The 22,583-nt window shown below is 41.9% G+C and overlaps 1 protein-coding gene and 1 long non-coding RNA gene across 2 annotated transcripts in view; one reads left to right on the forward strand and one right to left on the reverse strand.

The window, feature by feature from the left end:
- Positions 1-468: 468 nt before the first annotated feature.
- LOC127382219 (uncharacterized) lies at positions 469-21,038 on the forward strand. Its single transcript, XR_007888907.1, has 3 exons — positions 469-611; positions 16,368-16,493; positions 20,970-21,038. It is a non-coding gene; the product is annotated as an uncharacterized LOC127382219 (long non-coding RNA).
- The window catches only part of DISC1 (DISC1 scaffold protein), a 187,741-nt gene continuing 186,152 nt past the window's right edge, over positions 20,995-22,583 (reverse strand). Inside the window, exon 13 of the mRNA XM_051613527.1 lies at positions 20,995-22,052. Within this exon, the coding sequence (XP_051469487.1) occupies positions 21,921-22,052 (132 nt within the window). The 3' untranslated portion in view covers positions 20,995-21,920. The remainder of the gene's footprint in view (positions 22,053-22,583) is intronic.

The raw sequence follows: 22,583 nt of genomic DNA on the forward strand, positions 1-22,583 counted from the left end.
ATAGTGGAGTACAGTGTGCTGCTTCTAGGAGCAAGTCACAGATCCTATGAGGAAGATCCTGGCTTAGCTGTAGCATCTGAAAACCCCACAGGAGTTTTAGCTACTTGATTTCGATGCTTGTAGAGCCAGAGGAAGGTGTAGCACAGGCTTGTCCAGGACTTGCACTGGCCATTGGAAGATGTTTCAGATGATGGCAACCCTCCAGGGGGATCCATTCCTTCCAGAAAAGCAGTCCTTTTCTTCCCTGGCTGTAGCAGAGGAGGGGGATGCTGGTTCTTTTGTGCCCATGCTCTCATGTTTGCACTGCCTTGAGATATCCCTTGTAAGAGGTATTTGAGAAGGGAGGGCAGGGCAAAAAGACAGTCCTTCTCCCTTGTACCTGGACATGGGCCAGCTGTGACTCCTTCTAATAGGATAGCAGTCCCAAGGTCAAGGTCTTGCCAGGTATATCCACAGACAGCACTTAGCCTGAGAGGAGCACTATGTCTGTGCTAAGTCCGGGACAGGTCTGTAGTTAAAATCTAACTGGTGTTACAGACTTTGTTGCCTGTAATGTCTGCCCTGAATGTTTTCTTGTGGCCATACAGACTAAAGTGGATGTGGAGAAAGAGGTAAGAAAAATAAGCTTCTGTGCTGGGCAGGATATAGTATTCAATACTGACAGGTCAAAAGCATCAAACTTCAGTCTGGGTAAAAGAGGACTTGGTGATGCAACTTGTGGGGGGGGAAACAATCAGAAAATTAGATTAGAGAAGTTCTTGTACTTCTGCACATGGCCAGCATGCAGAGCTTACCAAAAGCCATAAAGAGCTGTAATTACACTTGTATGGATTATGCTAATCCATGACTTTGTAACCCACGGGACCTGGCCATGTTGGGCTAGAGAAACACAGGATTAACCAACTCTGCTTTGTGATGTGATAGTACATGTCTTATGGCTATTTTCTTAACCTTGGTAGGATGTTTCTAGTAAGGTGCTGCTACCCTCCAACAGTTTGGGTTCTGATTTATAGTGGCAATTTTTCTGTCTTTTTAGAGCATAGCCTCAATTGTACATTTAGGAGGCAGGAAAACCTCACCACCCTTTCAACTTGCCTTAAAGGACAGCATAATCACGGGGTTATTTAGATATAATTCAGGAATTTACTTACATGGTCTTATTTTCTTAGTGTGGTGTTGGTTATGTAAATGCAACCAACCCTAAAATTACAGATCGTGGTTTACATTGCTCACCTTTGAGGAGAAGCTCACTCACCTTCGTCTATTTGACTTCTGATGTTTCTCATTCTCTGGCTTAATGTTGCAGTTTCAGGGCTCCAGTCCCCACAGGGAATGGCTCGGCTCAGGCTGCTCACTGGCACTTCACCTTTCGAATCCTAACTCTCCCTCAGAGCTTTGGCAGTTGCTTAGATATCCCTGACAGTACCCTTTTAAAAACCTGACATGATTTGCTAATGCCTCTCCTGGGGCAGAGGGAATGCTATTTCATATGCTCATCCAAGCCTTTAAAACATTACAGACACTACTGAAGAATATGACTACTTAAATATCCACCTCCAACCTGTGCACAAGGGAGGTTGTGGCCAAGTGGAACACCTTACAAACTAGACTGAAAGATAACTTTAACAACCATTAGCCTCAAGGGATCAGGGCATGAGTTAAAGTAACTGGTTCTTCTACTAAGCCATTGAGTATCCTCCATATCTCCTGAAACTGAGGATGCTGGAGGGGCTTGTGATGTGAACATCTAACACCTGTAGTAATGAACACTTCATTCTTAACTGAGAAACAGCAGTGAGATAACATCAGGTGATAACATCAGCTCAGTATTTGTCTGGACCATGTTTTGTGTTACAGAGTTTGCGTTACTAATGTGGGCTGAAGCCAACCTGTGGAGGTCACATTCTTGTAGGTTCTGTCACCATATATTGTCCTGCATCTATTCTATGTGTTGTCTTTTAATGATGTACAAAAACAAGCAAAGCAGATGAGTCGTACTGTGGAGTAACTCACTCTGCAGAGTCTTTCTGAAAAGTTGTGTTTGTAGGATCCATGTTGGGGGAGAAAACACATAAAAAGCATTTTCCAATGACTGGGGCCAGGGAAATAGCAATATACTCATGGAGGGGCAGCAAGTCTCTCAAGTGCTGTTTGAAAACTGTTGGAAAAGCAGTAAATGGGTTTCTGAACTCCAGCGTATGTGTGAACTGCTAACGTGATGGGACTTCTTCCTGGCACATAAAGCACGATTAAAAATGCTTCAGCACATGATGCTGCCATCTGCTATGAGATGGAGGCATCTTCATAGTGGCTAATAATGGGGTTTCTCTCATCAAGCTTTGTGTCCCTCTAGAAATGTAGATGGGCCCTGAATACCCATTCCAGGGTCCCCAAAGGTCCTTTGTCAGGCCAGAGGGCAAGAGCCAACACAGGCCATGGCCAGCCTTTGTCCCAGACACTAGCTCTTGTAAATTGCCATTAATTTCAGTGGCACTGGGATCCAATACCTGTGGTGAGGGGCATGGGAGGAGGGGAGAGATGGCTGTACCTGCACCAGCTCACACATCAGACCCTCAGCACAGAGGTGCAGCAGACAACCCTGCCCTGCTTGACTTAGCAGAACCGTGGCTGGATCTGTCTAGTGCTTAATGCCTCTGAACAGCCATGCTCCCTGATTCAGAGGATAGGGACTGGTGGGTGTTAGAGTGGATACTGGTCTTTTAGTCCCAACTTTCTCAGTATTCTGTATCCTGACAAAATTTAGAAGTACCTTCCCAAAATTAAATATTCCCAAAGTTTTAGTCATATGGTACATTTGCACTGGGCAAAAGATACTATCTGTTCCTTAATGTTCTCTACCCACTGCAGACCAGAGAGTTAAGTACCAAAACCTCAGAAGCCTGTGAGCTGGAAATAGCAAAGAGGGCAATATGGCCCTAAGGGTGGGGAGCAGGAGGGCAGTGAGGAGAAATACCATGTTCATGCAGAGCATTTGATATTTAAAACTCAGTAGCATTTGCAGAGTAAAGTGATACCTGTGGTTCCAAATGGCATGTGGAATGCTGCTTTGCCAGCACTCCTGGGGATGTACATCCTGTTCCCTGGTTCAGTGGGGCTCAATAGAGCTGTTACCCCATGCCTGCAGACTATTTGGCACCACCACCCGTGACATAGCTACCAAGTCAAAACAGGCTCATAGGCTCTATGACTCTCGCAGAGCTACTTTTAAACTGGTTAAGCATCATCTGACACAGATATGGATGTGCCAGAGCTCTCATGCAAAACACATCTGAGGTCTTAGTGTGATCTGGAAGTCTGGGGTGCACTGGTGGAGTGATTTCTGAGGCAAGTATGGACTTTCTCTTAGTCCTGCCATGTCCCCTTGCCTCTCCTCACAGCGCACCCAGTCACCATGGGCATGGCAGCTCTTCAGCACCATGGGGCAGTGCAAACAGGGTGAGCCACAGTGCAGCAGGCAGCATGGCCATCCACCATGTGCCTGGTCACTGCCTGCAGCACCCATGGCACAGAAACCACAGCATTTATGTGTTAAATGTAAACCTACTTTTACTAGCTAATTACTCTGTCATAATCTGTTAATTAGACTATGTCATGATGAAAGCAGTGTCTTGTATGTGCAGATCAGAGTGAGTAGTAGTAAAGGGCTGAGGAGGTGGGGAAAGGAAGAAATTACTCTAGGGACTAACTGCACCCAAAGAGGCAACTGGAGGTTCTGTCAGCCACTCCTAGTCATCTTGCACTCGTTGAGGTGATCCCTGCCCTGAATGCTGCATGAAACATGGTACACCTTTCTGTGAGTTAATGTTTGTTGATCTCTGCATTCACTTCACTTCAGTGGGTCAGTGGTGGGACAATCCTTCCCTTCTCCTGTCACATGTGAAGCTCCTGAGAGCCAGTGGTGGGAAGGGTGAGGTTCTTACTCGTGCCCTTGAGCACATGTCACGAAGGGTTTCTTTGCTGCCTTGGAGTGGGCTGCTGCTTGGCAAGTGCATGTTACACATTTTATCAACTAGAGTAGAGGCTATGGAGGGAGTGAGAAAGGTGTTTCTGATGTGGGGCACAGAATAGAAAGAGCATTAGATGGAGGAAATCCCTTCAGCAGGAGCTCCCTATGCCAACCAAAACCCTTGTTTCTTTGGATTAGCTCCACACCTGGGTACAGGTTTTTATGTCTAGGTCAGTGAACCTGGATAAAAGAGCCTGTTTGGCTATTTTATACTAGATTGCAAGACTGCAAAACCTGTGAGGGAGAAAAAAGTAACTGACCTTGGTTTGGCATGAAGCACAAAATTTGTTCCACACAAAAGAGACTGGCATGAATAATATTGTTGCTAACTCCAGGTGTGTGAGGAGATGGTGGTTGAACTCCTTACCTTACCTCTTCTTTTCACCAAGGTGGCTGTTTTTTTGCCTTTTTTAAATTATTATTTAATTATTATTATTATTAATCTATATAACACAAGGAATGGGGCATACACCACATTCTACACAGTCTTGCTATTGACATAGTGATGTTAGGGACTCAAGCTGTGGACTAGTGTGGACAGGCATTACATATGAATATGTAACCAGCTCTGTCATGACAACGCTACTGAAAAGGTGGGTCTGTACACCATAATGACTGCCAATACTTAATTAGCCTAAAGATAGATCCTGTTTTGGAAAAATAAATACCTTTTTCTTCCTAAATCATCTTTGCCATTGCTGACTTAGATTTTATACCCTTATTGTGGATAAAAATGGATGATATCTTCCCTTTTCAATTTTAAAACAGTTGTCCAGCATCATTACATTAAAATTACTTCCATGCCCTTTGCAGAAGGGATTTTGTTTCAGGTGGGGGTAAAATCTTCACAGCATTTTTTGGATGAGAAGCAAAATTTTAAAATCTAAGCAAGGTAGTATTTTCTTTAGTGAATCCAATGGCAGCAATACTGCCATCTTGAAATGCATGATGGGTTCTGAGGTCTTACAAGCCCTTACATAGAGGGACACATGAAATAAGCTATGCTAAACTGTGCCCTTTGAAGGGACGTGCCTTGCATCTCCTGCCTCACTGGATGACAACTGTCAGACTCTTGGGTAATTTGTAGAAATTCTGCAGTGTCTGGCCTGAGTCTGTTTTCGGTTTATTGCAAGAAGAGCAAGTTCTTACCAAGCTTCACATCTGTCACTGAGCTGGAGGAGCCAGGCTTGTACTTCCACAATGTCTACCTTCTGGTGCAAAGTTTCAGTGACTAATGTTGTCATTCCTGTCATTTTTAAGAGCAAGAAAAGGATAAACTGAGAGGACAGTCTTATACCAGTGTCAAAGGCAGAACATATGAAGAGCCCTAGCAAAGTTTAGATGCTGCAGGGATGTGGTTGCAGACCTTGGAGTTCTATATCTTGTCATCACCTTAGGTCAAGCTTTCTTTAAGCAGCTCAGCCGTTACTCCGAAAGAGGCAATAAATTGTTCCATGGGCTTAAATCTTGTGTTTGGGTCAGTGCTGCTTGTAAAGATGCAGTTCAGAAATGAAATGCATTCACTAGCCTCCATTACAAGCTTCCTGTGTGAACATCTGTCAAATTTCAGGTTTCCCTAACATTTTAAGGGCAGAATTTGGGAGCCATGTGAGTGGCATGCCTCTTGCCTCAGTTTTTCTCCTGGTATCGCTTTGTGACTCTCCTTGGAGAGGATGTGATCCTGCATGCTGTAATGTTCCCTCCAGCAAAACCTCTTAAAGGATTACTTTGACTTGTGATTAAATGTGGCAGGGAACACTTTGCAGGTCTGAGACTCTCAACAAAGCAGTGCAATTTGCTTTCCAGACCTGTCAGATTGCCTACCAGGCCTGGGAGGGAGGTGGGTTTTGGCTCAAGACTCAACATTTAGTATGGGAGAGGGTGAGGTGGAAATGTGTGTATTCAGGTGTAGGGAAAGCTTTTCTTCTGACAGCCATTGATATGAAGTCTTATACCATGTCCCCTGCAAGGGAGGCTGTATATATGCAAGAAGAAACTCTGAAGGAGGCAGAATCTCCATGGGGCATCAGCGGCTGGAAAGAGCAGCTGAAAATCGTTGTCAAGCTCTCAGGGAGCGGCTGAGGCTGTGGGAAGTGGAGCTGGACTCAGCCATATGGGTGGTGCCTGCTGAAACTCAATCCAGGTCCCTGAGACCTGCTCCAGAACAAGGTTGTTCCTCCATGTGAGCTGTAGCAATACTTACTGAGTCCTTCTTTTACCCAAAAATAGCATGGGAGAAGTTGTTCCATGTCTTGGTGAGACAATGCTTGCACCATAACCTCTTGGCCCAGATGCTGGGGGTTGAAGTACTCATGTTTGACATTGTGCTTGAGGCTCCTGCTTGGTCAACTTGTTCACTCTAGGTGAGAGCTAAGCTGCATTCAGTGACATACTGAGAGAGTCTTACTAGAGCATAGGGTTAAAATCTTGTCATCAAGTTATACGGAAGACTTGACCTCTAACAAGTACTGAATTTTCCAGTTTGTATAGTCACAGTTTGTATAAACCTATAGCATGTACTTCATGGGAGGATGTCTTGTGAGCACCATTCCTCTTCATCAGTCCAGGGGTTACACAAATCTCTGCATAACTATAGATGATCATGATGCTTTTTATTTTACCTCAAACCTTCTTGAAGCACTATAGGCATTGTCAAAACCAAGCTGGTGCCCCAAGCCAGAAAGATGTAGACCCTGAGAAAAAGGGCCTGATGAACAGCCTGTGTCAGGTGCACAGTAGATCCTTGCAGAGGGGCTTCCCACAGACTGCCCAGGAGACCAAGAATAAAGAGGCATATGGATTTCAACCTAGCATTAGTGAAGCAAGACTGCCTAGAAAGGTCAGGATGGACAGCCTTGCTACCTAGCATGTGATGTTTTTATAGTAAGGATGTTGTTAAAATTTACTAGGGACGTGGGTTTACATCTGCAAAATTACTGATGTGCTTAAAAGCCCAGAGGGACAAGGACCGCTGCTCTTTCATCTCCCTTAATGAGGACAGTCCTGACCAGCACTACTAAATACTTGTGACAGGTTGGAGTTGCCTATCAAGTATGATATATGAGAGATTCCTCTTTCCTATTTCTCTAAAGTCCTTCACAACTAACAACCAAGCTGCCCAGTAACCCATACCAGGCTGATACATTAACTATAGCTGAGCCTGGTACAGTGAGGTGCAGAAAACATGTGATCATACAGCCAAGCTTCAGGAGGGCCAGATGGAAAACCAGACCATTCGTGACTCTCTAATTTGTTTCTGTTGTATCTCTGGGCAGATGAGTTTGCTTTGCCCTCACAAAGCTGGGAAAGCAGGTGTGTGAACGTGTTCCTGCAGCTGATAAGCCCTGTGAGAGCCCAAGCTCGGTATCTCACACCTGTATGGTGCCAGGAGGGTCACTCAGTTTCTCCTTCTGGGGTAATTGCCACAGCAAGTCCCTGCCTGTCCAAAAAACACTCCTTCCTCCCACTTCAACCAGTAGCAGTACGCTTTCTTGCCTATCTGGTGGTGTTTTGTCAGTGTTTTTGTGTTGATAGATTCATATACACTTTGGGCGTGTGGTTAGAGACAAATGGCTCTGTTCTGTGCCTAGCTGGCCTCACCCTCTGAAGAGGCAGATGTGTGTGAGACTCAGCTGAAAACAGTTTTCTCTGAGCTGACCTCTGGGGATCTTTAATCCCTGACAGGCATGCCTGCCTTCCCTGAGCAGGCTTCACCCCAAAGGAGACAGGGTGAAGCACCTGGGCTTTGTTTCTTCCCTTGGGCCAAGTGTATATGTGAGGAGGAGAGTGTGTGTCCCTGCACAGCTGCAGGGCACAGGGGTGAGGACTGCCATGGCCACCCGTGTCTCGGAGCTGAGACACCAGCTCATGGCCGAGGCAGGATGTTGCGCAGGGAGATCAAAGACGAGAGCTGAAATGAAAAGATGAATAGCAGTGGGGGACTAATGCTTGAATTCTAGTGTGAAGTTTGTTCCCTTCTTTCAAATATGTGCACTGTTTAGGACATGTATAAGCTGTATATTTAAGGTGTTAAAGGGATGAATGTGGAGCATGTGTCTGCCTGAGCCTCACTGACTGGAGGGAAGGATGAGCACCCTGGGAGCTTCTGAGCATAAGACATCAGTCAACTTTGCTTAGGCCACTGTAGAGGATTGTCTGTACACTGGAATTGGGATTGGTTACTCCTATTGATTCAAATCCCAGAGCCAAATACCACTTCCCCTAATAAATGCTCCAGTAATCATTTTTAGAGTTAAAACTAAGTTTTAGAAGCAAAACTTGAAGCTTACCACTGTATTTTGTGCAAGATAAGCAGTCTCTGTTACCAATTTATGAGAAAAGTGAATAGAGAAATCCCTGAATTATTGTCCCCTTGGCCTCAATATATCTTCTAGGAAAAACCTACTAAATCCCAAGAACTAAGGCTGCAGAAGAGGAGACATATTAAGCATGACTGGTGATTTATTTGTCTTCTAGGAGACAACATTGTTGCTTCATAATTTTTTTCCCACTACAGAAGATTTTTATTTTAATAAGATTATTAAGCATTGACATTTAAGCAGAGCCAATCAATATTACATTTCCAATTCAGGATAATAAAAACCACACACAGTAGAAAGAAGGAAATAAAGCTGGTGATGCTTTACTGTTCCCATGTCATAACCAGGGTGTATTTCTGTGCTGGATGAGCTGCTGCATGTTGCTGCCTTCTGTCCACAGTGCTAGGGAGATGTTTCAAGGAGAGCTGGGGGTTTGGTACAGCTGTAGCACATTTTCACTCAAAGAATTTGGGGCACTTGATGGGAAGACGAAGAAATGTTCCCCATCAAGATTAATGGAGAAAGACTGGCTTCAATTGCTACAGCTCATTATAGAAAATCAGCAATGACAAATCACACATGGCTGTGAGAGGCAAGGTACTCTTTTCACCTTTTCGTTCTCATTTAATGAAAACAAGGGGCAATAGATTGATCAAAGGCCAGTGGCATAAGCCAAGACTAGCAGTGCCTGATGGCTGTGGTGCTAGTTGGGTTTCATTTGGCTTTCTTCTTTTGCTGAGGAAGCTGTGCAGTGGTGCACACAGCTCTGCTGCCTCTTAGGCCGGAGCATGGTGCAAGAGCTGTGGCACTGCCTCAGCTCCCTGCCAACAAGTCCTGTGCCAGCATAGAATCATAGAATGGTTTAGGTTGGAAGGTGCCTTAAAGATCATCTAATTCCAACCCCTCTGCATGGGCAGGGATACCTCTCACAAGCCCCATCCAGTCTGTCCTTGAACACTCCCAGGGATGGGGCATCCACAACTTCCCTGGGCTACCTGTTCAGTGTCTCACCACTCTCACCCTAAATAATTTCTTCCTCATATCCAATCTAAATCTGCCCTCTTCCAGTTTAAAAACGTTACCGTTGTCCTAGCTCTACGTGCCCTTGTAGACCTATTCAGGTACTAGAAGGCTGCTGTAAGGTCTCCCTGGAGCTTTCTCTTCTCCATGCTGAACAAAGCTAACTTTGTCAGCCTGTCTTCATTGGAGAGGTGCTCCAGCCCTCTGATCATTTTCATGGATCTCCTCTAGACATTCTTCAACACACCCATGTCCTACCTGGTGCTGCACCATAAAACCTGCCCTCAGCCCTGTTCAACCTGCCTCTGGGAGGAAGGAAATTTGGCTTGAAACCCTAGGCCTCTGCCTAGTCAGGCTCTGAACCATTTTCTAATAGTTTCAGTCTTGGCATCCCAGGAAAAGATTTACAATAAACCCTTCCTTAACATTTGGTTTCACTTGCCCTTTTGAGCTAAGGTCAAGATCAGAGACTAGGTAAACAGGCTTTTCCATCCTGCAGACACCCAGCTGCCCTGTCCTCCAACTCCACCTCTGCAGCTAAACAGCAGCTTATTGAAGCATTCTGCCCTTTTTTTATTTTCCTGTTCAGGAAAACACCTGTATAAGGTAAAGCACTGTGACTATTCCTCAGTGCCAGATGCATTGTGCAGGATGTACATGATGGTGTTTTCTGAATCAAGTGCATGACATCTGGGCTGCAGGAGGGCTTTCTTCACCATTCCTGGAAAAAAAAAAACAAACAACAACAAACCCAAGCTTGCTTTCACTTTGAGAGGCTGAGATTCTTGCTCCAATGGTCAGTTACTCTGCTTGCTAGAAATGTCTTATTTTCTTATTGTGGAGGATTCTGCTAGACAAAACATTTGGTAGGCATTGGAAATCTTTCCCTATATAAACACTAAAGGACATGAGTGGGTCATCTTTTGGTCTTTAGTTGGGTAAGTTATTTGTACTGAACTTTGCTGGTCTTCTGTTGTAAGGAAGTTTGGTTTTCCTCATCTTCAGCCTTTCTTGTACCTCTTGGCCTGAAACTTTGCTTTTATTTTGTGGGGACAACAGAATTGGCAGCAGTTGTGAAGACTTGCCAGGGCCATGTGCATGTGTAAACACTGTGTTCCTGCTCTTTGGTGTTGCCCAAGTGGGGGAAACAGCCTGGTCAACCAGTCAGCTGCTGCTTCAGGAGCTCATGTTGTAGAAAGTAAAGGAGTGTGCAGTGATACAAACACTTGAGCTAAGAACAAACAGGCCTCATTGTTTGGTCTAAATTTCAGGTAATGGAGGATGCATGAAGAACTTTCTGAAAAGACACTCTAAAGCAAACAAATAGGAAAAGAAAATGTTTCGGAAAGAGCACAGAAATAGCAAAATGGATTCACCTGTATCACCCCTCCCAACCCCTAAGGAATGGAACAGGTTTGCCCTGGTAACTCTAACCCAATCCATATGATATTGACTCCTAACTCCTACATGTAGAGCTGTGCAGGTTGTTCCTACAGGAAAGTCTGCTAGTGCGTGCAAAGCTCTCGGTTTAAGAAGTGAGCTGATACGCCTATTTGGCAAGGTTACCCAGAGGGTGTTCCTGTGGTGTTTCAGAGTCTCACTGTCAAAAAGTAGTAAATTTGAGGTTGTTTCCTTCCTCCTGCAAATTGGATTGTCACTATGGAAAGGTTTCTTAATTTTCCATTTCTGTAGTGAGATCTATCATGCGTCTCCTAGGTGTGACTCTGATTATTTTAATATTCTTCCTCTTTATCTACTTAGTATTCCTGTATGGCTGCTTATTGTTATAAACTGTTTGTTCAACCTTGCAGGCAATTATAAGAACGAATAGCTTAGTGATGTATTGACTTTGCTGTGGCTCTGACAATGCCCCAACAGCTCCTTTCCTAAAACTCCTCCCCCAGGCAAGAGAATAAGGAATGACTGCATGTGAAGAACTCGGACATTTCCTTACTTGCTCAACCCCAGATGCTCTTTTCCCAGGCCTCATATTCAGGTCTTCATTAGAAATCTGAGAGAAATGCTTTACCGTGGCTGCTGGCTTGGCTGCTTTTCAGGTTCAGAAAGATTCTCTTAGATTCACAGGCTCTTTTTTTCTTTCTTTCTTTTTTAATATATCTTCAGAAACTTGTATTATCCTTCTTAACAGTGCAGAAATATATCCACATGTGCATAATATTTTAGAAATTCTTTGTAGCATATGTTAATCCCTCAGACTAAAAAAAATATCTCAGTCCCAGTTTCATTTTTAATAGGATAGCAAACTAAGAGGATATGTGAAGATTATTCTAATCTCACCCTGGAGCTCTCTCCAGCACTACTGCCTATCTGGGGCCCATTATTGAACTGCCTTCACTAGTGCTCCAGAAAAGAGCACTTATCTTGATTTAACAAGCAATGATAGCAAAAGCAAAAACCTGAGCTCTCATGCTTTAGAAAGAACAGATTAGCTAATTGATTGTGAAAAGAAATATTAGGCTGGAGGTAAATACTCTTTGGGGTGCTGTCCCCTCCTTGTTTTCTTCTTTGGTCCTGTGAGAATATGTTTGTACACTGGGGGTATATGTGTTCAACACAACTGACTACTCTTCCTCGAAAGCACATGCACAGGACTGCTCAAGGTGAGCTGCTGCCCTGCCTTCCAGCTCACCATTGCTGTGGCAGAGGTTTCTGCACACAAAGCATATATGTTTCTGTGGGTACTCCTCAAACCTTTGGGGGGTGGCATCTTTGACAGGGAGAACACAGGCAGGAAAAGAGCTATGTTTTTCCATTAGTCTCTTGAATGCATCCGTAGACTGTTTTCAGAAGACATTGCAGAATTTCACAAGCAGGGGGATCACTGCTGTTGACAGCACAATAACAGTCACACGCATGGTTTCTCCTTTCTTCTCCTCCCTCCACATCTACCCCCAATTCCCCAGGATGAAATTTCTAAAATCTTGTACACTACACAGAATGCAAACACACATTGGGTTAGTTAAAAACATACTTCTCTTTATTTGAAAGTTTTATATCCACAGATAAAAGGCAGTTGATACATTGCATAGTATACCTTTTGTTTGTTTGTTTTTTAGTGTACTTATTAGTCAGCATGTCTGAGAAAAGGAATGATTACTGGCTCTAACTTCCCACAACAAACAGTGAAGTTAATGGAATAATAAATTAAAGTAGCAGTAGTCCACATTATGCATAAAATAAATGTTAACAGATACAAATATGACATGAATGATGACTGATTCATTTTCCCTTCTCCTCAGGAGTTGTGTCTTATTAGAGTGGTTGCTTAAGTTGAGATTTTATTAAAATGCAGTGGTGTTCAGAAGTTGTGAAACACCGAAAGCACACAGGTGTTGTTTTTTTAAATTGAATGAGAATGTCTTCAAGAAACCTTGCTAGTGAGAATGCTGCTCTCCTGCCCCTGTGATGGCTGGGTATTGTCCCTGTTGTTGAGCCCTTGCTGCTGTAAGGATGCAGATTTCACACTTAAGCTGCAGCTGATCCTGGCTCTAAGACACCCACCAACTATTTACAGTAGAGGCACTACGTATCCAAAGGACACAAGTCCAGACACCTCCCTGTGTGGGAGAGGGGGTCATGCAACCTTACTGTACCAGCCCCCATCTCTGGGGTGTCCTCATCATCCTATAGAAATGCTCATTGCTGGAAGCTCAGTACCTGGGCCCTCTGTGGTGCTAACCCACCAACTGCTTCTGCTGGCCTTAAGAAAGCAGCTGTAAGAGAGATCCATCATGTCAGGGTGTTTTTCTGTCTGTTTACCTGAACTCACGTGGGTTTCCATGAGTGCCTTCAATCGTCTCCAGGCAGCCAGGTTGTGTGTGCCCAGCCAGGGCTTCCCAGGGGAGATGGTCCTATGCATGGGATGAATGTCTGTGCTACAGGCAGCTGCCCACACTTGTTGGGCTGCCTTCAGCATCTGTCCAGGGGAGTTTCAAAAAGTGCCAAATCTACTATGGGGAGGTAGGTGTTGAACAGGGACTGTCCAGTAAAGCATGGAGAATGACATTTGTCAGAGGAGCAGCAGAGCAGCAGGAGTTCTTCATCTGGGACTGAGGATGGAAACCAAGTAGCAGAGTCCATGCAAGGCAAAGATCCAGGAGTCTCTACCACAACACAGGTGCTGGCCCATAGACAATACATGTTCTCAGTAAGTTGTAATTCCAACAAGAGAATCTGGTGGCTACAGAAACCACCTGAGCTCTACTCCCCTGGTTTGACAACTGTATGCTCCTGGATGCAATTATAATCCTGTCATATGTCTCAGCTGCCTGGCACTTCTTTCCCTCCCTCCCTATGTGTTTAACATTGAGGTAGAAGTTTCAACTAATATTAAAACACACAAAGTAAATGAACACAATCTTAGTGGGCTAGTAGTCCAACCACCTTCAGAATGTGCAAAAAACCGTTACAATGTGGCTATAACGTGAGTAACTGAAGTAGTAGAAAAAAGTAATTTTAAAAATGTCAGAAAAATAGTATAAAAAAGTACAGTACTGAGTTGCAAGACATTTTCTTCATCTATTGGCTTTAAAAAATATATGAGATTTTCTTCTTTTAAATTCTGCCTCTGCAGAAAATGGCAGAAGCAGAATTTTGTGTGACATTGGAGATACATTGCTGTCCAAGTAAGAGTACACAATGAATTCCTAAAGGCATTAACTGTTTTGAACAATGACCTAAATATAGATCGTTTATATTAGTTGGCTTAAGTTGAACACTGCCTTTATATTCTATAAAAATACATGTTTAAGTATGTGTAAATATATTCATACATGTTTATTGCAAAAAATCTGCATTCCTTCCAAAGTTTATAAGGAAGATGAAAGTAATATAATAGTAGTAATGACCTTTATAAGGAAACTTAAATGACTTATTGTTCATAAAATATTTAAAACACCAACATAGTATTATTTTTTTTGTGTGTGCTTTGCAACCCCTGTAATACTAAAGCAAGTTTATATTCATATCCAATTGAAGAGAGTTAAACAACTGGTATAGGGGCTAGAGTTAGTTGCTTCCGCTCAATACCACTGAGAAAAAGAGGTCCAAATTTCAGTTGAAAGAATTTGGTTATCTTGAATTTCATCCTGTTGATTTAATTATTGACAGGAATGTGGAAATACATTCAGTGTAAGAAAGCTATTAAAGCCAAAGGGGGGGAAAAGTTCTTCATATTCTTACAGCTATTTTTCAAGAAATACTTAGATGTTCCAGATTTAACGCTACATGTTTAAATCAGGGGAAAAAAAAATAAATCCATGAGTAAGGAAGACAGCTACTGTTTATGAGTCTTCAAGGAGAACATTTTGCTGACATTAAAGGCAACTTTGCAGACTTGCTTGAAATGTATCAATTTGTAATCTACACATTTACAGGGGCTGCTCTGCTCTGAAAGCTGTTTCCCAATCTGTGCCAAAACATGTGAGGCTCTGTAGAATACTTCTGATGATAGACCTCCGGGCTCTGTTTCTCCATAATTGATTTAGTTATTAGTTATGCAGGGAGAGAAGAGATCCCTGAGGCTTGGTAAAACAGTATTCAGTTACTAAAAGCAACCCTTTGTGAATTAATGCCATCCTACAAGCTCTTTCTGCTCATTATTCGTCCAAGTCCTGTTTTCCTGGACACCAGCTGTCACAGAGGAAGTCTCCAGCCTTTTCTTCTCCTGTCTCCCTAGCTGGCTGAAGTTGCACCAGCACTGTCTGGAGTGTCTCCTTCACCACCTGGATCTCCCTCTGCAGAGCCTGTGCAAGCTTTATTAAGGAATAAATCCATAGGTGATTGGCAGTCCCTTTTCTTTTTCCAAGTTATTAAATAAATTCTTGTTCTGCTGCTCACAACAGATGGCATGGCTATCTAATCATAGTTTCAAGTCCTTCCAAATTGTTTGGATTAAATATTAATACATTTCTCACACTTGCTTTAAAAAAAAGAAAAAAGAAAAAAAGAAAAAAAAGAAAATCCAGGCAAACTGAAGTTCTCAAGTAGCATTATTTAGCACTTTAAAAAGGGAGGGGATGGGGGATACAGTTCTCTTGGGAAGAAAGGAGATGAAGAAATTGTACCATGGAGGCAGCAACAGTAGCTGCCACTTCCCTGCTGGATGGAGGGCGGATTGTTAATCCAGAGACACAGATGTGGGTGGATCAGTCCCCAAGTGAAGGTGACAAGGAAGCAGGATCAGCCTGAGACACAAGCCAAGTGACCAGAGCTTGTGTGGCACGAGTGAGCTCAGCAATGTGTGCTATGCAAGCTGGGGTGGGAATCTAGGTAATTAGTTTATAGCAAAGAAAGCATTTCTGCTCTACTTACATCCAGAAGGCTTTAATCTTAGCTGAATTATCAGCATAATTACAGCGCAGAAAACACAAATATAAAGCAATATGAAGCAATATAAAGCAAAACAGTCAATGCTTTGAACAAGTTGAAAAGCAAAGAGATTAGCAGTAGCAAGGTTGTGCTGTCATGCATTAAAAGGGAAAAGGCCTCTTGAAAAGCATCTGTAATTCAGTAAAAATACGTCATTTGGTTAAGAAGGGAGAGTTTTCCACATTTTATTTGCCATTGTCTAGTTCAGATTTCCCAAAAGGCACTCAGGAAGACAATGACAGCTAATGGCTCTGCCTCTTAATAGACCTTCAACTTCCCCTCTGTCCCCAGCACCAAAATGACAGTAGGAAGGTGTCAGGTGGTAGCAACAAGAAAAGGAGTGGCACAGCCATGAGCAGACTGGCAGGTCTAGGATATGCATGGAGATAGTGGCAATTGCTGAGACACAAACAAGTTTTGAAGTTGCTGAGCTTCCTAGGCAGCTGAGCTTTTTGTTCTGACCAGACTCTCCTGGGGATAAGCACAGTTTGTATTATCAATATATTGACCCTTTTGCCGATAAACATAATCTTATGGCAGTGAGACTATCCACTCATGCAAGGACTGGATGTAGCTCTATGAGACAACCAACCTCTTGTTCTCTTCCACAGGTTATGCTACATGGAGAGCTGAGCAAGTGTGAGAGAAGCCAGAGCTTGCTGAAGCTCTAAACCAATGACAGTCTCTGTGAAGAAGCCCTTGGGCTCACCCCATCCATGCTAAGGCCTCCTGTGCAGGTATGGCTAAAGGCCATGGACCCCAAAAGGCAAACCCAGGGAGAGAGAAGTAAGTTAATTTCCAGCAGTAAGTCATCAAATGAGCCCTGAGAGAGCCAGAAACTCACTTCAAGGGAAATGAAACAGACTGACATTGAACAACACAATTCCAAAACCACAAGGTACAGGAAGGACAACGCATGAGGACAGGCTTCAACCTTTAGAGAGTTCATCCATTGTTAAATGTTTTACTCAACCCCAATGTCAATAATGTCCAGAAAAAGGACACCCTCAGGTTATGTGACTGTTACAAGGGAGCTGCTACTTCTGAAAAACTGCAGTTACAGAGGACCATGGGAAACATACACAAATCACTGCTGTTTCAGGCAGTCACAGTTAGGACTTTGAAAAGCCTTTTGGCTGCTTTTGATTCTGTTATCAGTTCCTCAAAATTTTGTCATAATATATTTACATATATTTATGATGATGTCTTCCTCTTAATACATTCACCAGAGTATTATACTCCTAATTTCTGGATAGCTCTATCAATCTAAAGGGATTTTGTCTACAGCTAATAGCAGTACACACAAACTTCTCCAATCCTAGGATCTCAAAGCACTGTACAAGAACAAATTAATGATGCTTTACATCTTCTCTTACGTAAGAAACATTATTATCCTCTCATAAGCACTCCTGGGCTGTCCACCACTCTGCAATTTAATCATGATGCTCTGCTGAAAATCTAACTGGAAAAAGAGAAAATCTTTAGTATATGAATACCATGAAGCCTCTGAAATTTAATTGCTTCTGATGTGCAGTCTTTGACTACATGCTGTTATTTGTAATATCCCAAGCAATTACAAAATTCATTTCAGGTAGAGAGAAAAGAAACATTGAAACATTTCAGTGTCAGTGGATTAAAAATCTTGAAGGATAGAGGAAAATGAAGGGGACAGGGAAAGAAACTCCTAACTAACAGGAAGATGGAGCAACAGGAGAGATGGCTGCATAATCTACCTACAGCAAGTTTCAATACACACTCATATAATTGCACAACCAGCTGTAGGTTAGCAACTGTCAAATGAGCCTTTATGACTAGGCAAAATATATGGTATAAGGCTGAGCATAGAATCTCCATCCATATACAGAGGTTATGTCTGAATAAACCACTTCACCCATTCTAAAAATGAAAAAAACTCAGTTTTGCATGGGTCCACAGGCAAATGTGTCCTTCAACTTTATATTCTCTACCCAGTGCTGCAAATGCGGAGCCAGTATCAAAACCAGGAGCCAAAACAAGTTTCAACTAGGAACGTTTTCTGGTCCTGCTGTCTTTTTGTGAAAAACTGGCAACCCCCCGCCACATCTCATGAGCATTCAAGTCCTTGGGAACAGCCTCATACAAATGCAATCCATATTCTCCAACAATGCTGCATCTCTAACATCGTCTTCACTGAAAATTTCATCTATTTGACTTCCTCTCTCTAAAAAACTTCAGCATCATGACGGAGCCCATGATTGACAGGGAGATAAAAAGCAGATCTATCCAATTACCATAGAGCTACTTAATATTTGGGAAAAAATGGGCTCATCACTGTATCTTCTGTTCCCTTAACAAAGATGTTGAGGGAAAAGAGACAAAAGGCAGAGTTTACAAACCAGTTGCTTTCCTACGGGAAAGGTTAGAATCCTTTAGAAAAAGTGTATATTATAAGACAAAAGGCCTTGGAAAGAGTCAACAACTACCACAAAAAAATCCCAAAAGAACAAAGGCATCATTTTGAAAAAACTGATCATTTCAGTGATTTGAACATCAGATCTATCTCCAAAACACTTGTTCTAGCCTAAATGGAAGACAAAGAAGCTGCAGCACATGGGTGGAAATGCACTGACCTACCTCCATCACAGCACAAACCAGAAAGGTGAAACCATGTTCTGCCAGGGTGATACACACTGGGAACAGCCCACCCTCCTGTCATCCAAATTTTGGGATGGCAAAATTTCTTACAGGTTCACCCAGGGTGAGATGGTCAGTGAGGTACAGCTGGGGCTAAACTCCCCACTCCTGATTCTGTCTGGTGTAAAGCAAGAGCTGTATGAGAGTCTGATGCATGATAAAGGTGAAAGGTTAGCCAAGTCACCAGCGATGCCTAATGAACACTTGGGTACAAAATTCTATGTTTAAAATAACTCCTTAAAACACCCATTTAAGGGTAAATAAAGGAGATTGCTTTTATAATAATAGTCCAGCCAGGTTTTCCTCCAACAAAAGCATTTTCACCAGGGGGAACTATTACGCGCATTCAAATTGTCTATCAAAATGTAACTGCTAATTAAGGATAAAAATTACTGTGAAATTGCAGTATAGGCTCCATTTAATTTTAGTGGGAATTCCAGGCCTTTACTGTCAGGAAAATATCACCTCTAATCAGCTCTGTAGATACCAGAATGAGTCACCTCTCATCCCTTGGTTTTTCTAATTAATGATGTGGACTGTTTTCATACAGTCACCAATGACTAACTGTAACTGCATATTTGGTGGGTTTGTTTGGTTATACTACACAGAATTTAGCAAATGCGTCCTGGTGCTACTGATGAGCTCTTCACTCCCCAACCCTCCCTTGGCTATTGCTTGATGCTTTTTATACAAAAGTACAGTTTAATATTTGCTGTGAAAGGCTGCAATAATACATGAGCACCCCAAGTGGGTCTGTGCACATACTCAGGACCAAGAAATATCACTCGATTTCTCCTTTGTTCAGGTTGTGCTGGCAATTACGACAAACAGCACGGTTGATTTAAATGTTCTATGCCATGAAAACATAGAATGAAAAACAATGACATCTGGGATTTTTCTTCTAATACAAACTTAATTATTAATCAAAGCTATGACACGCACTAAACATTGGCAAATGGCTGGAGAGCATCAGGCATTTGTTTTTCTCAGTGGAGTCTTTAAAAGTCTTTTAATAATCAGACAACAGGACTAATTTACATCTGTGCAGCCCCCAGTCAGATTTCTGACCTAATGTATTTGTAACATTTTTATGTAAGGCAGTTTTTTGGGGGATGAGGGAAAGGGTGGAAGTAACCAGAGAACAAGAGTTTGAAAAAATTACCCTGCTTTCATTACATTGATCTTTAAGCTCCTGCTCTTGGAGTTCTACAGAGTTTTAATGAAAACTGCATAATTGTGCGATATTTGGGATAAGCAATTGTTTTACCTAAAACCAAATAAACTACTGGTAAAACAACAGATCCATCTATTATTAATCACAAATTCTTCTACTGAGGCTAATTACTGGCACTAATCTCAGTGCCGTTCCCTGCAATATAGGCAAGTTATCCATGAATGAAAGTTTATTTCATGCCCCCTGAGAAGTTTTTATTTAAAAAACCCAACAATCTACAGGTCTGTAGCATGGTAGTAACTATTTTTTCTCATTTTGAAGTACAGCACAGTGACTACATGTACCAGATGGTAGCATTTTATGCACATTGATCTGGACTACCTCTGAAATAGAAACTGAATGTTAATGAGGGGTAGCTGAATTGCTGAACTGCTTCTCTGTACGTCCCTATGTTTTAAACATGGTTTCTTATTTTGTGACTGATGGGTCTTGCTAGAAGGACCAGGATATCATGCAGTGTGCATTTCTGTATTTGGATAACGTGAGCTGAATTTCACTGATAGAGGAAATCAGATCTATATCCAGACAACTGTGGCTTAGAATTAGACGAATCTACAACTCTTCTCAAACTTTCAATGATTAGATTTTATATTTTGAACTAACTACTTGCAGTAGTTTCAACAGCTACAAAGAAAAATGCACACTCCATAGAAAATGCAAATACTACTGTTTTACAGACTTTTGTATTTTCTTTAGGAATCGAAAAAGCAGTTTTTCAATTGATTTTACCTTACCTAGTAAACTGTAACTATGATCAGTCCTGACTGTTTGGTTTGAATATGAACTTAAGGTCACTACAAAGAACCCATAACTCCAACCCCGAGTGTTCTATTACAGTCAGTGGGAAAAGGTAATTTGAGAGCAAGTATATGTAAGGGAAGAAGGAAGTAGATGCTCTGCATGGGCATAAGACACACACATTCATGCAGCTCTGAAAAGAATGCTCAACGAACAGCATAGGGGACACACAGCTGCAACCAAGCACATACACTGTAAATTTAATTAAAAGAATATTGCAAACTAGCCTATGGTAAATACAAGAAAATGATCTTTCTGTACATTGAAATGCTTAGGAAAGAAAGAACTGAAGTAGTAAGAAATTAGTGACTGGATTTCTCCCCTCTGATGTAATTCCCCCAGCACCTTCTCCCCTGTTCCCCCTTAAAGTTTATCATTCTGATACCTTTCAAGAAACCAACTTTCTAGAATAGGAATTTTGCAATGAGCTGGCAATAGGTGCCTAATTATCTAAAACACAGTGGTATTTCCTCTCACTCTATTTATAACCCTAAACTCTCTCCTGCAGAACTGCCTGCCACAGCCTAGGAGGAACTGAGCCCTTCCTAACACCACTGCCATCTCAACTCACCTTCAGGTGTCTGTAAGGACTCCTCTGATAATCTCTCCAGCCTGAATTTATTCATCTTTCTTTACTATCCAGTTGTCTGCCACCTCTTCTCCACTAAAACTTAACAAGCTAAGTACTCTAACCTTCCTCTTCCTCACTGGTTCTTATTTTTTCACTTTCTTAAAAGGAAAAAAAAAAATCTCTTTTGTGGTAAGTTTTTCTATGAAAGTTACAAACAAAAAAACACTCTGTGCTCTTAAATTTTGAAAAATGGCCACAGATGTAGGCCCAAAAATGCCTCATAAAGATTAAGCAAATCTTCAATCAGATACTGAATGACAGATGAAGCACAGACAGAAATAAGGATGCTTTATAAGGCAACATCTTGTATCTGGTTACTTGCACTGGAGTGTTAGAAGTGGATCAAATTGCACAGCAGGCCACATGACGTATCTGCTCTCTATTTTTTAAAAAGGAAATAAGCCCAAACTACATGTGACAATATAAACAGTCTAAGCCAATGACGCAGCATTTAATTTAGCTAAATCTTGTTGGGAAATGCAGGTGCATGGATGCAGGCATCCATGCAGCTTTTGGAGCACTAGTTATTTACCTATATGAGCATTACAAACAAAAGGATTTTAACAGTAGAATAAAGGCTTTTCTGCGCCTAATCTCAATTTACAAAGAATTAACTTCTGTTTAAATCAATTAAAACTGGATCAGACCACAGTGAAAATGCACTGTAGGAAAACATGCTACAACAAAAATACCCAGTTCAGCAAGACAATCAGTTCTCCCCTTCTTAATATATTTAATCTACATTAAGAATTAGGACTCCATGTGAATCTGAAAGACAAGTATTTCACAGACATATTTACAGAAATTCATACATATATATACCTTATATCAAAAAAGGATATGAATAACTCCTTCATCAACTCTGCAGATGGAAGTTTGTAGTTGATCTTCCAGATTCACCAGTTTCTCACTTATTGCTTCACATTTTTCTCCCAGCTTTGCAGAAAATATGAAGAACTCCTACAGGAAGTTAAAAAAGACAAGAAAGCATGTTTGCTGCTGACTGCACTTTTCTACATCAAATTTGCATCAAATTAAAGTAAAAATGAAATATTAGTAAGGGGATATGATACTTTGTAGTTTTAAGACATTTGCCTAAAAGCAAATTCCCGGTAGAGAGACAAAAAGTTGTCACTGTATAACAATTTGGTGATCTGTATGAAATGGAATGAGCTTGTGGTCTCAGTCTACTTCCCAGCAGAAAGAAGTCATGATCTCACTTCCAGCAGAGGATTAAAGGGGTGTGAAGACTGAACTTCTCTCCCTTTTCCCCGTTGTCTCACCACAGCAGGGGAGGGAAATCTCATGCTGACCACACCATTTAGATTCCTAAATTTCTAGTTGTTCATGTAAATACAATTTACACTTTTAGGCCATTTAAATACTTCAAGAACCATCACTTTTAGCATCTCTTATAAACAAAAAATGTACTTACTTTTTTGAGGAAAAATCTGGATAGAATACTTAGGGACTTTGTTCAACTGATCCAAG

The sequence above is a fragment of the Apus apus genome, chromosome 3 (genome assembly GCF_020740795.1).
Source record: "Apus apus isolate bApuApu2 chromosome 3, bApuApu2.pri.cur, whole genome shotgun sequence".
Taxonomy (NCBI): domain Eukaryota; kingdom Metazoa; phylum Chordata; class Aves; order Apodiformes; family Apodidae; genus Apus; species Apus apus.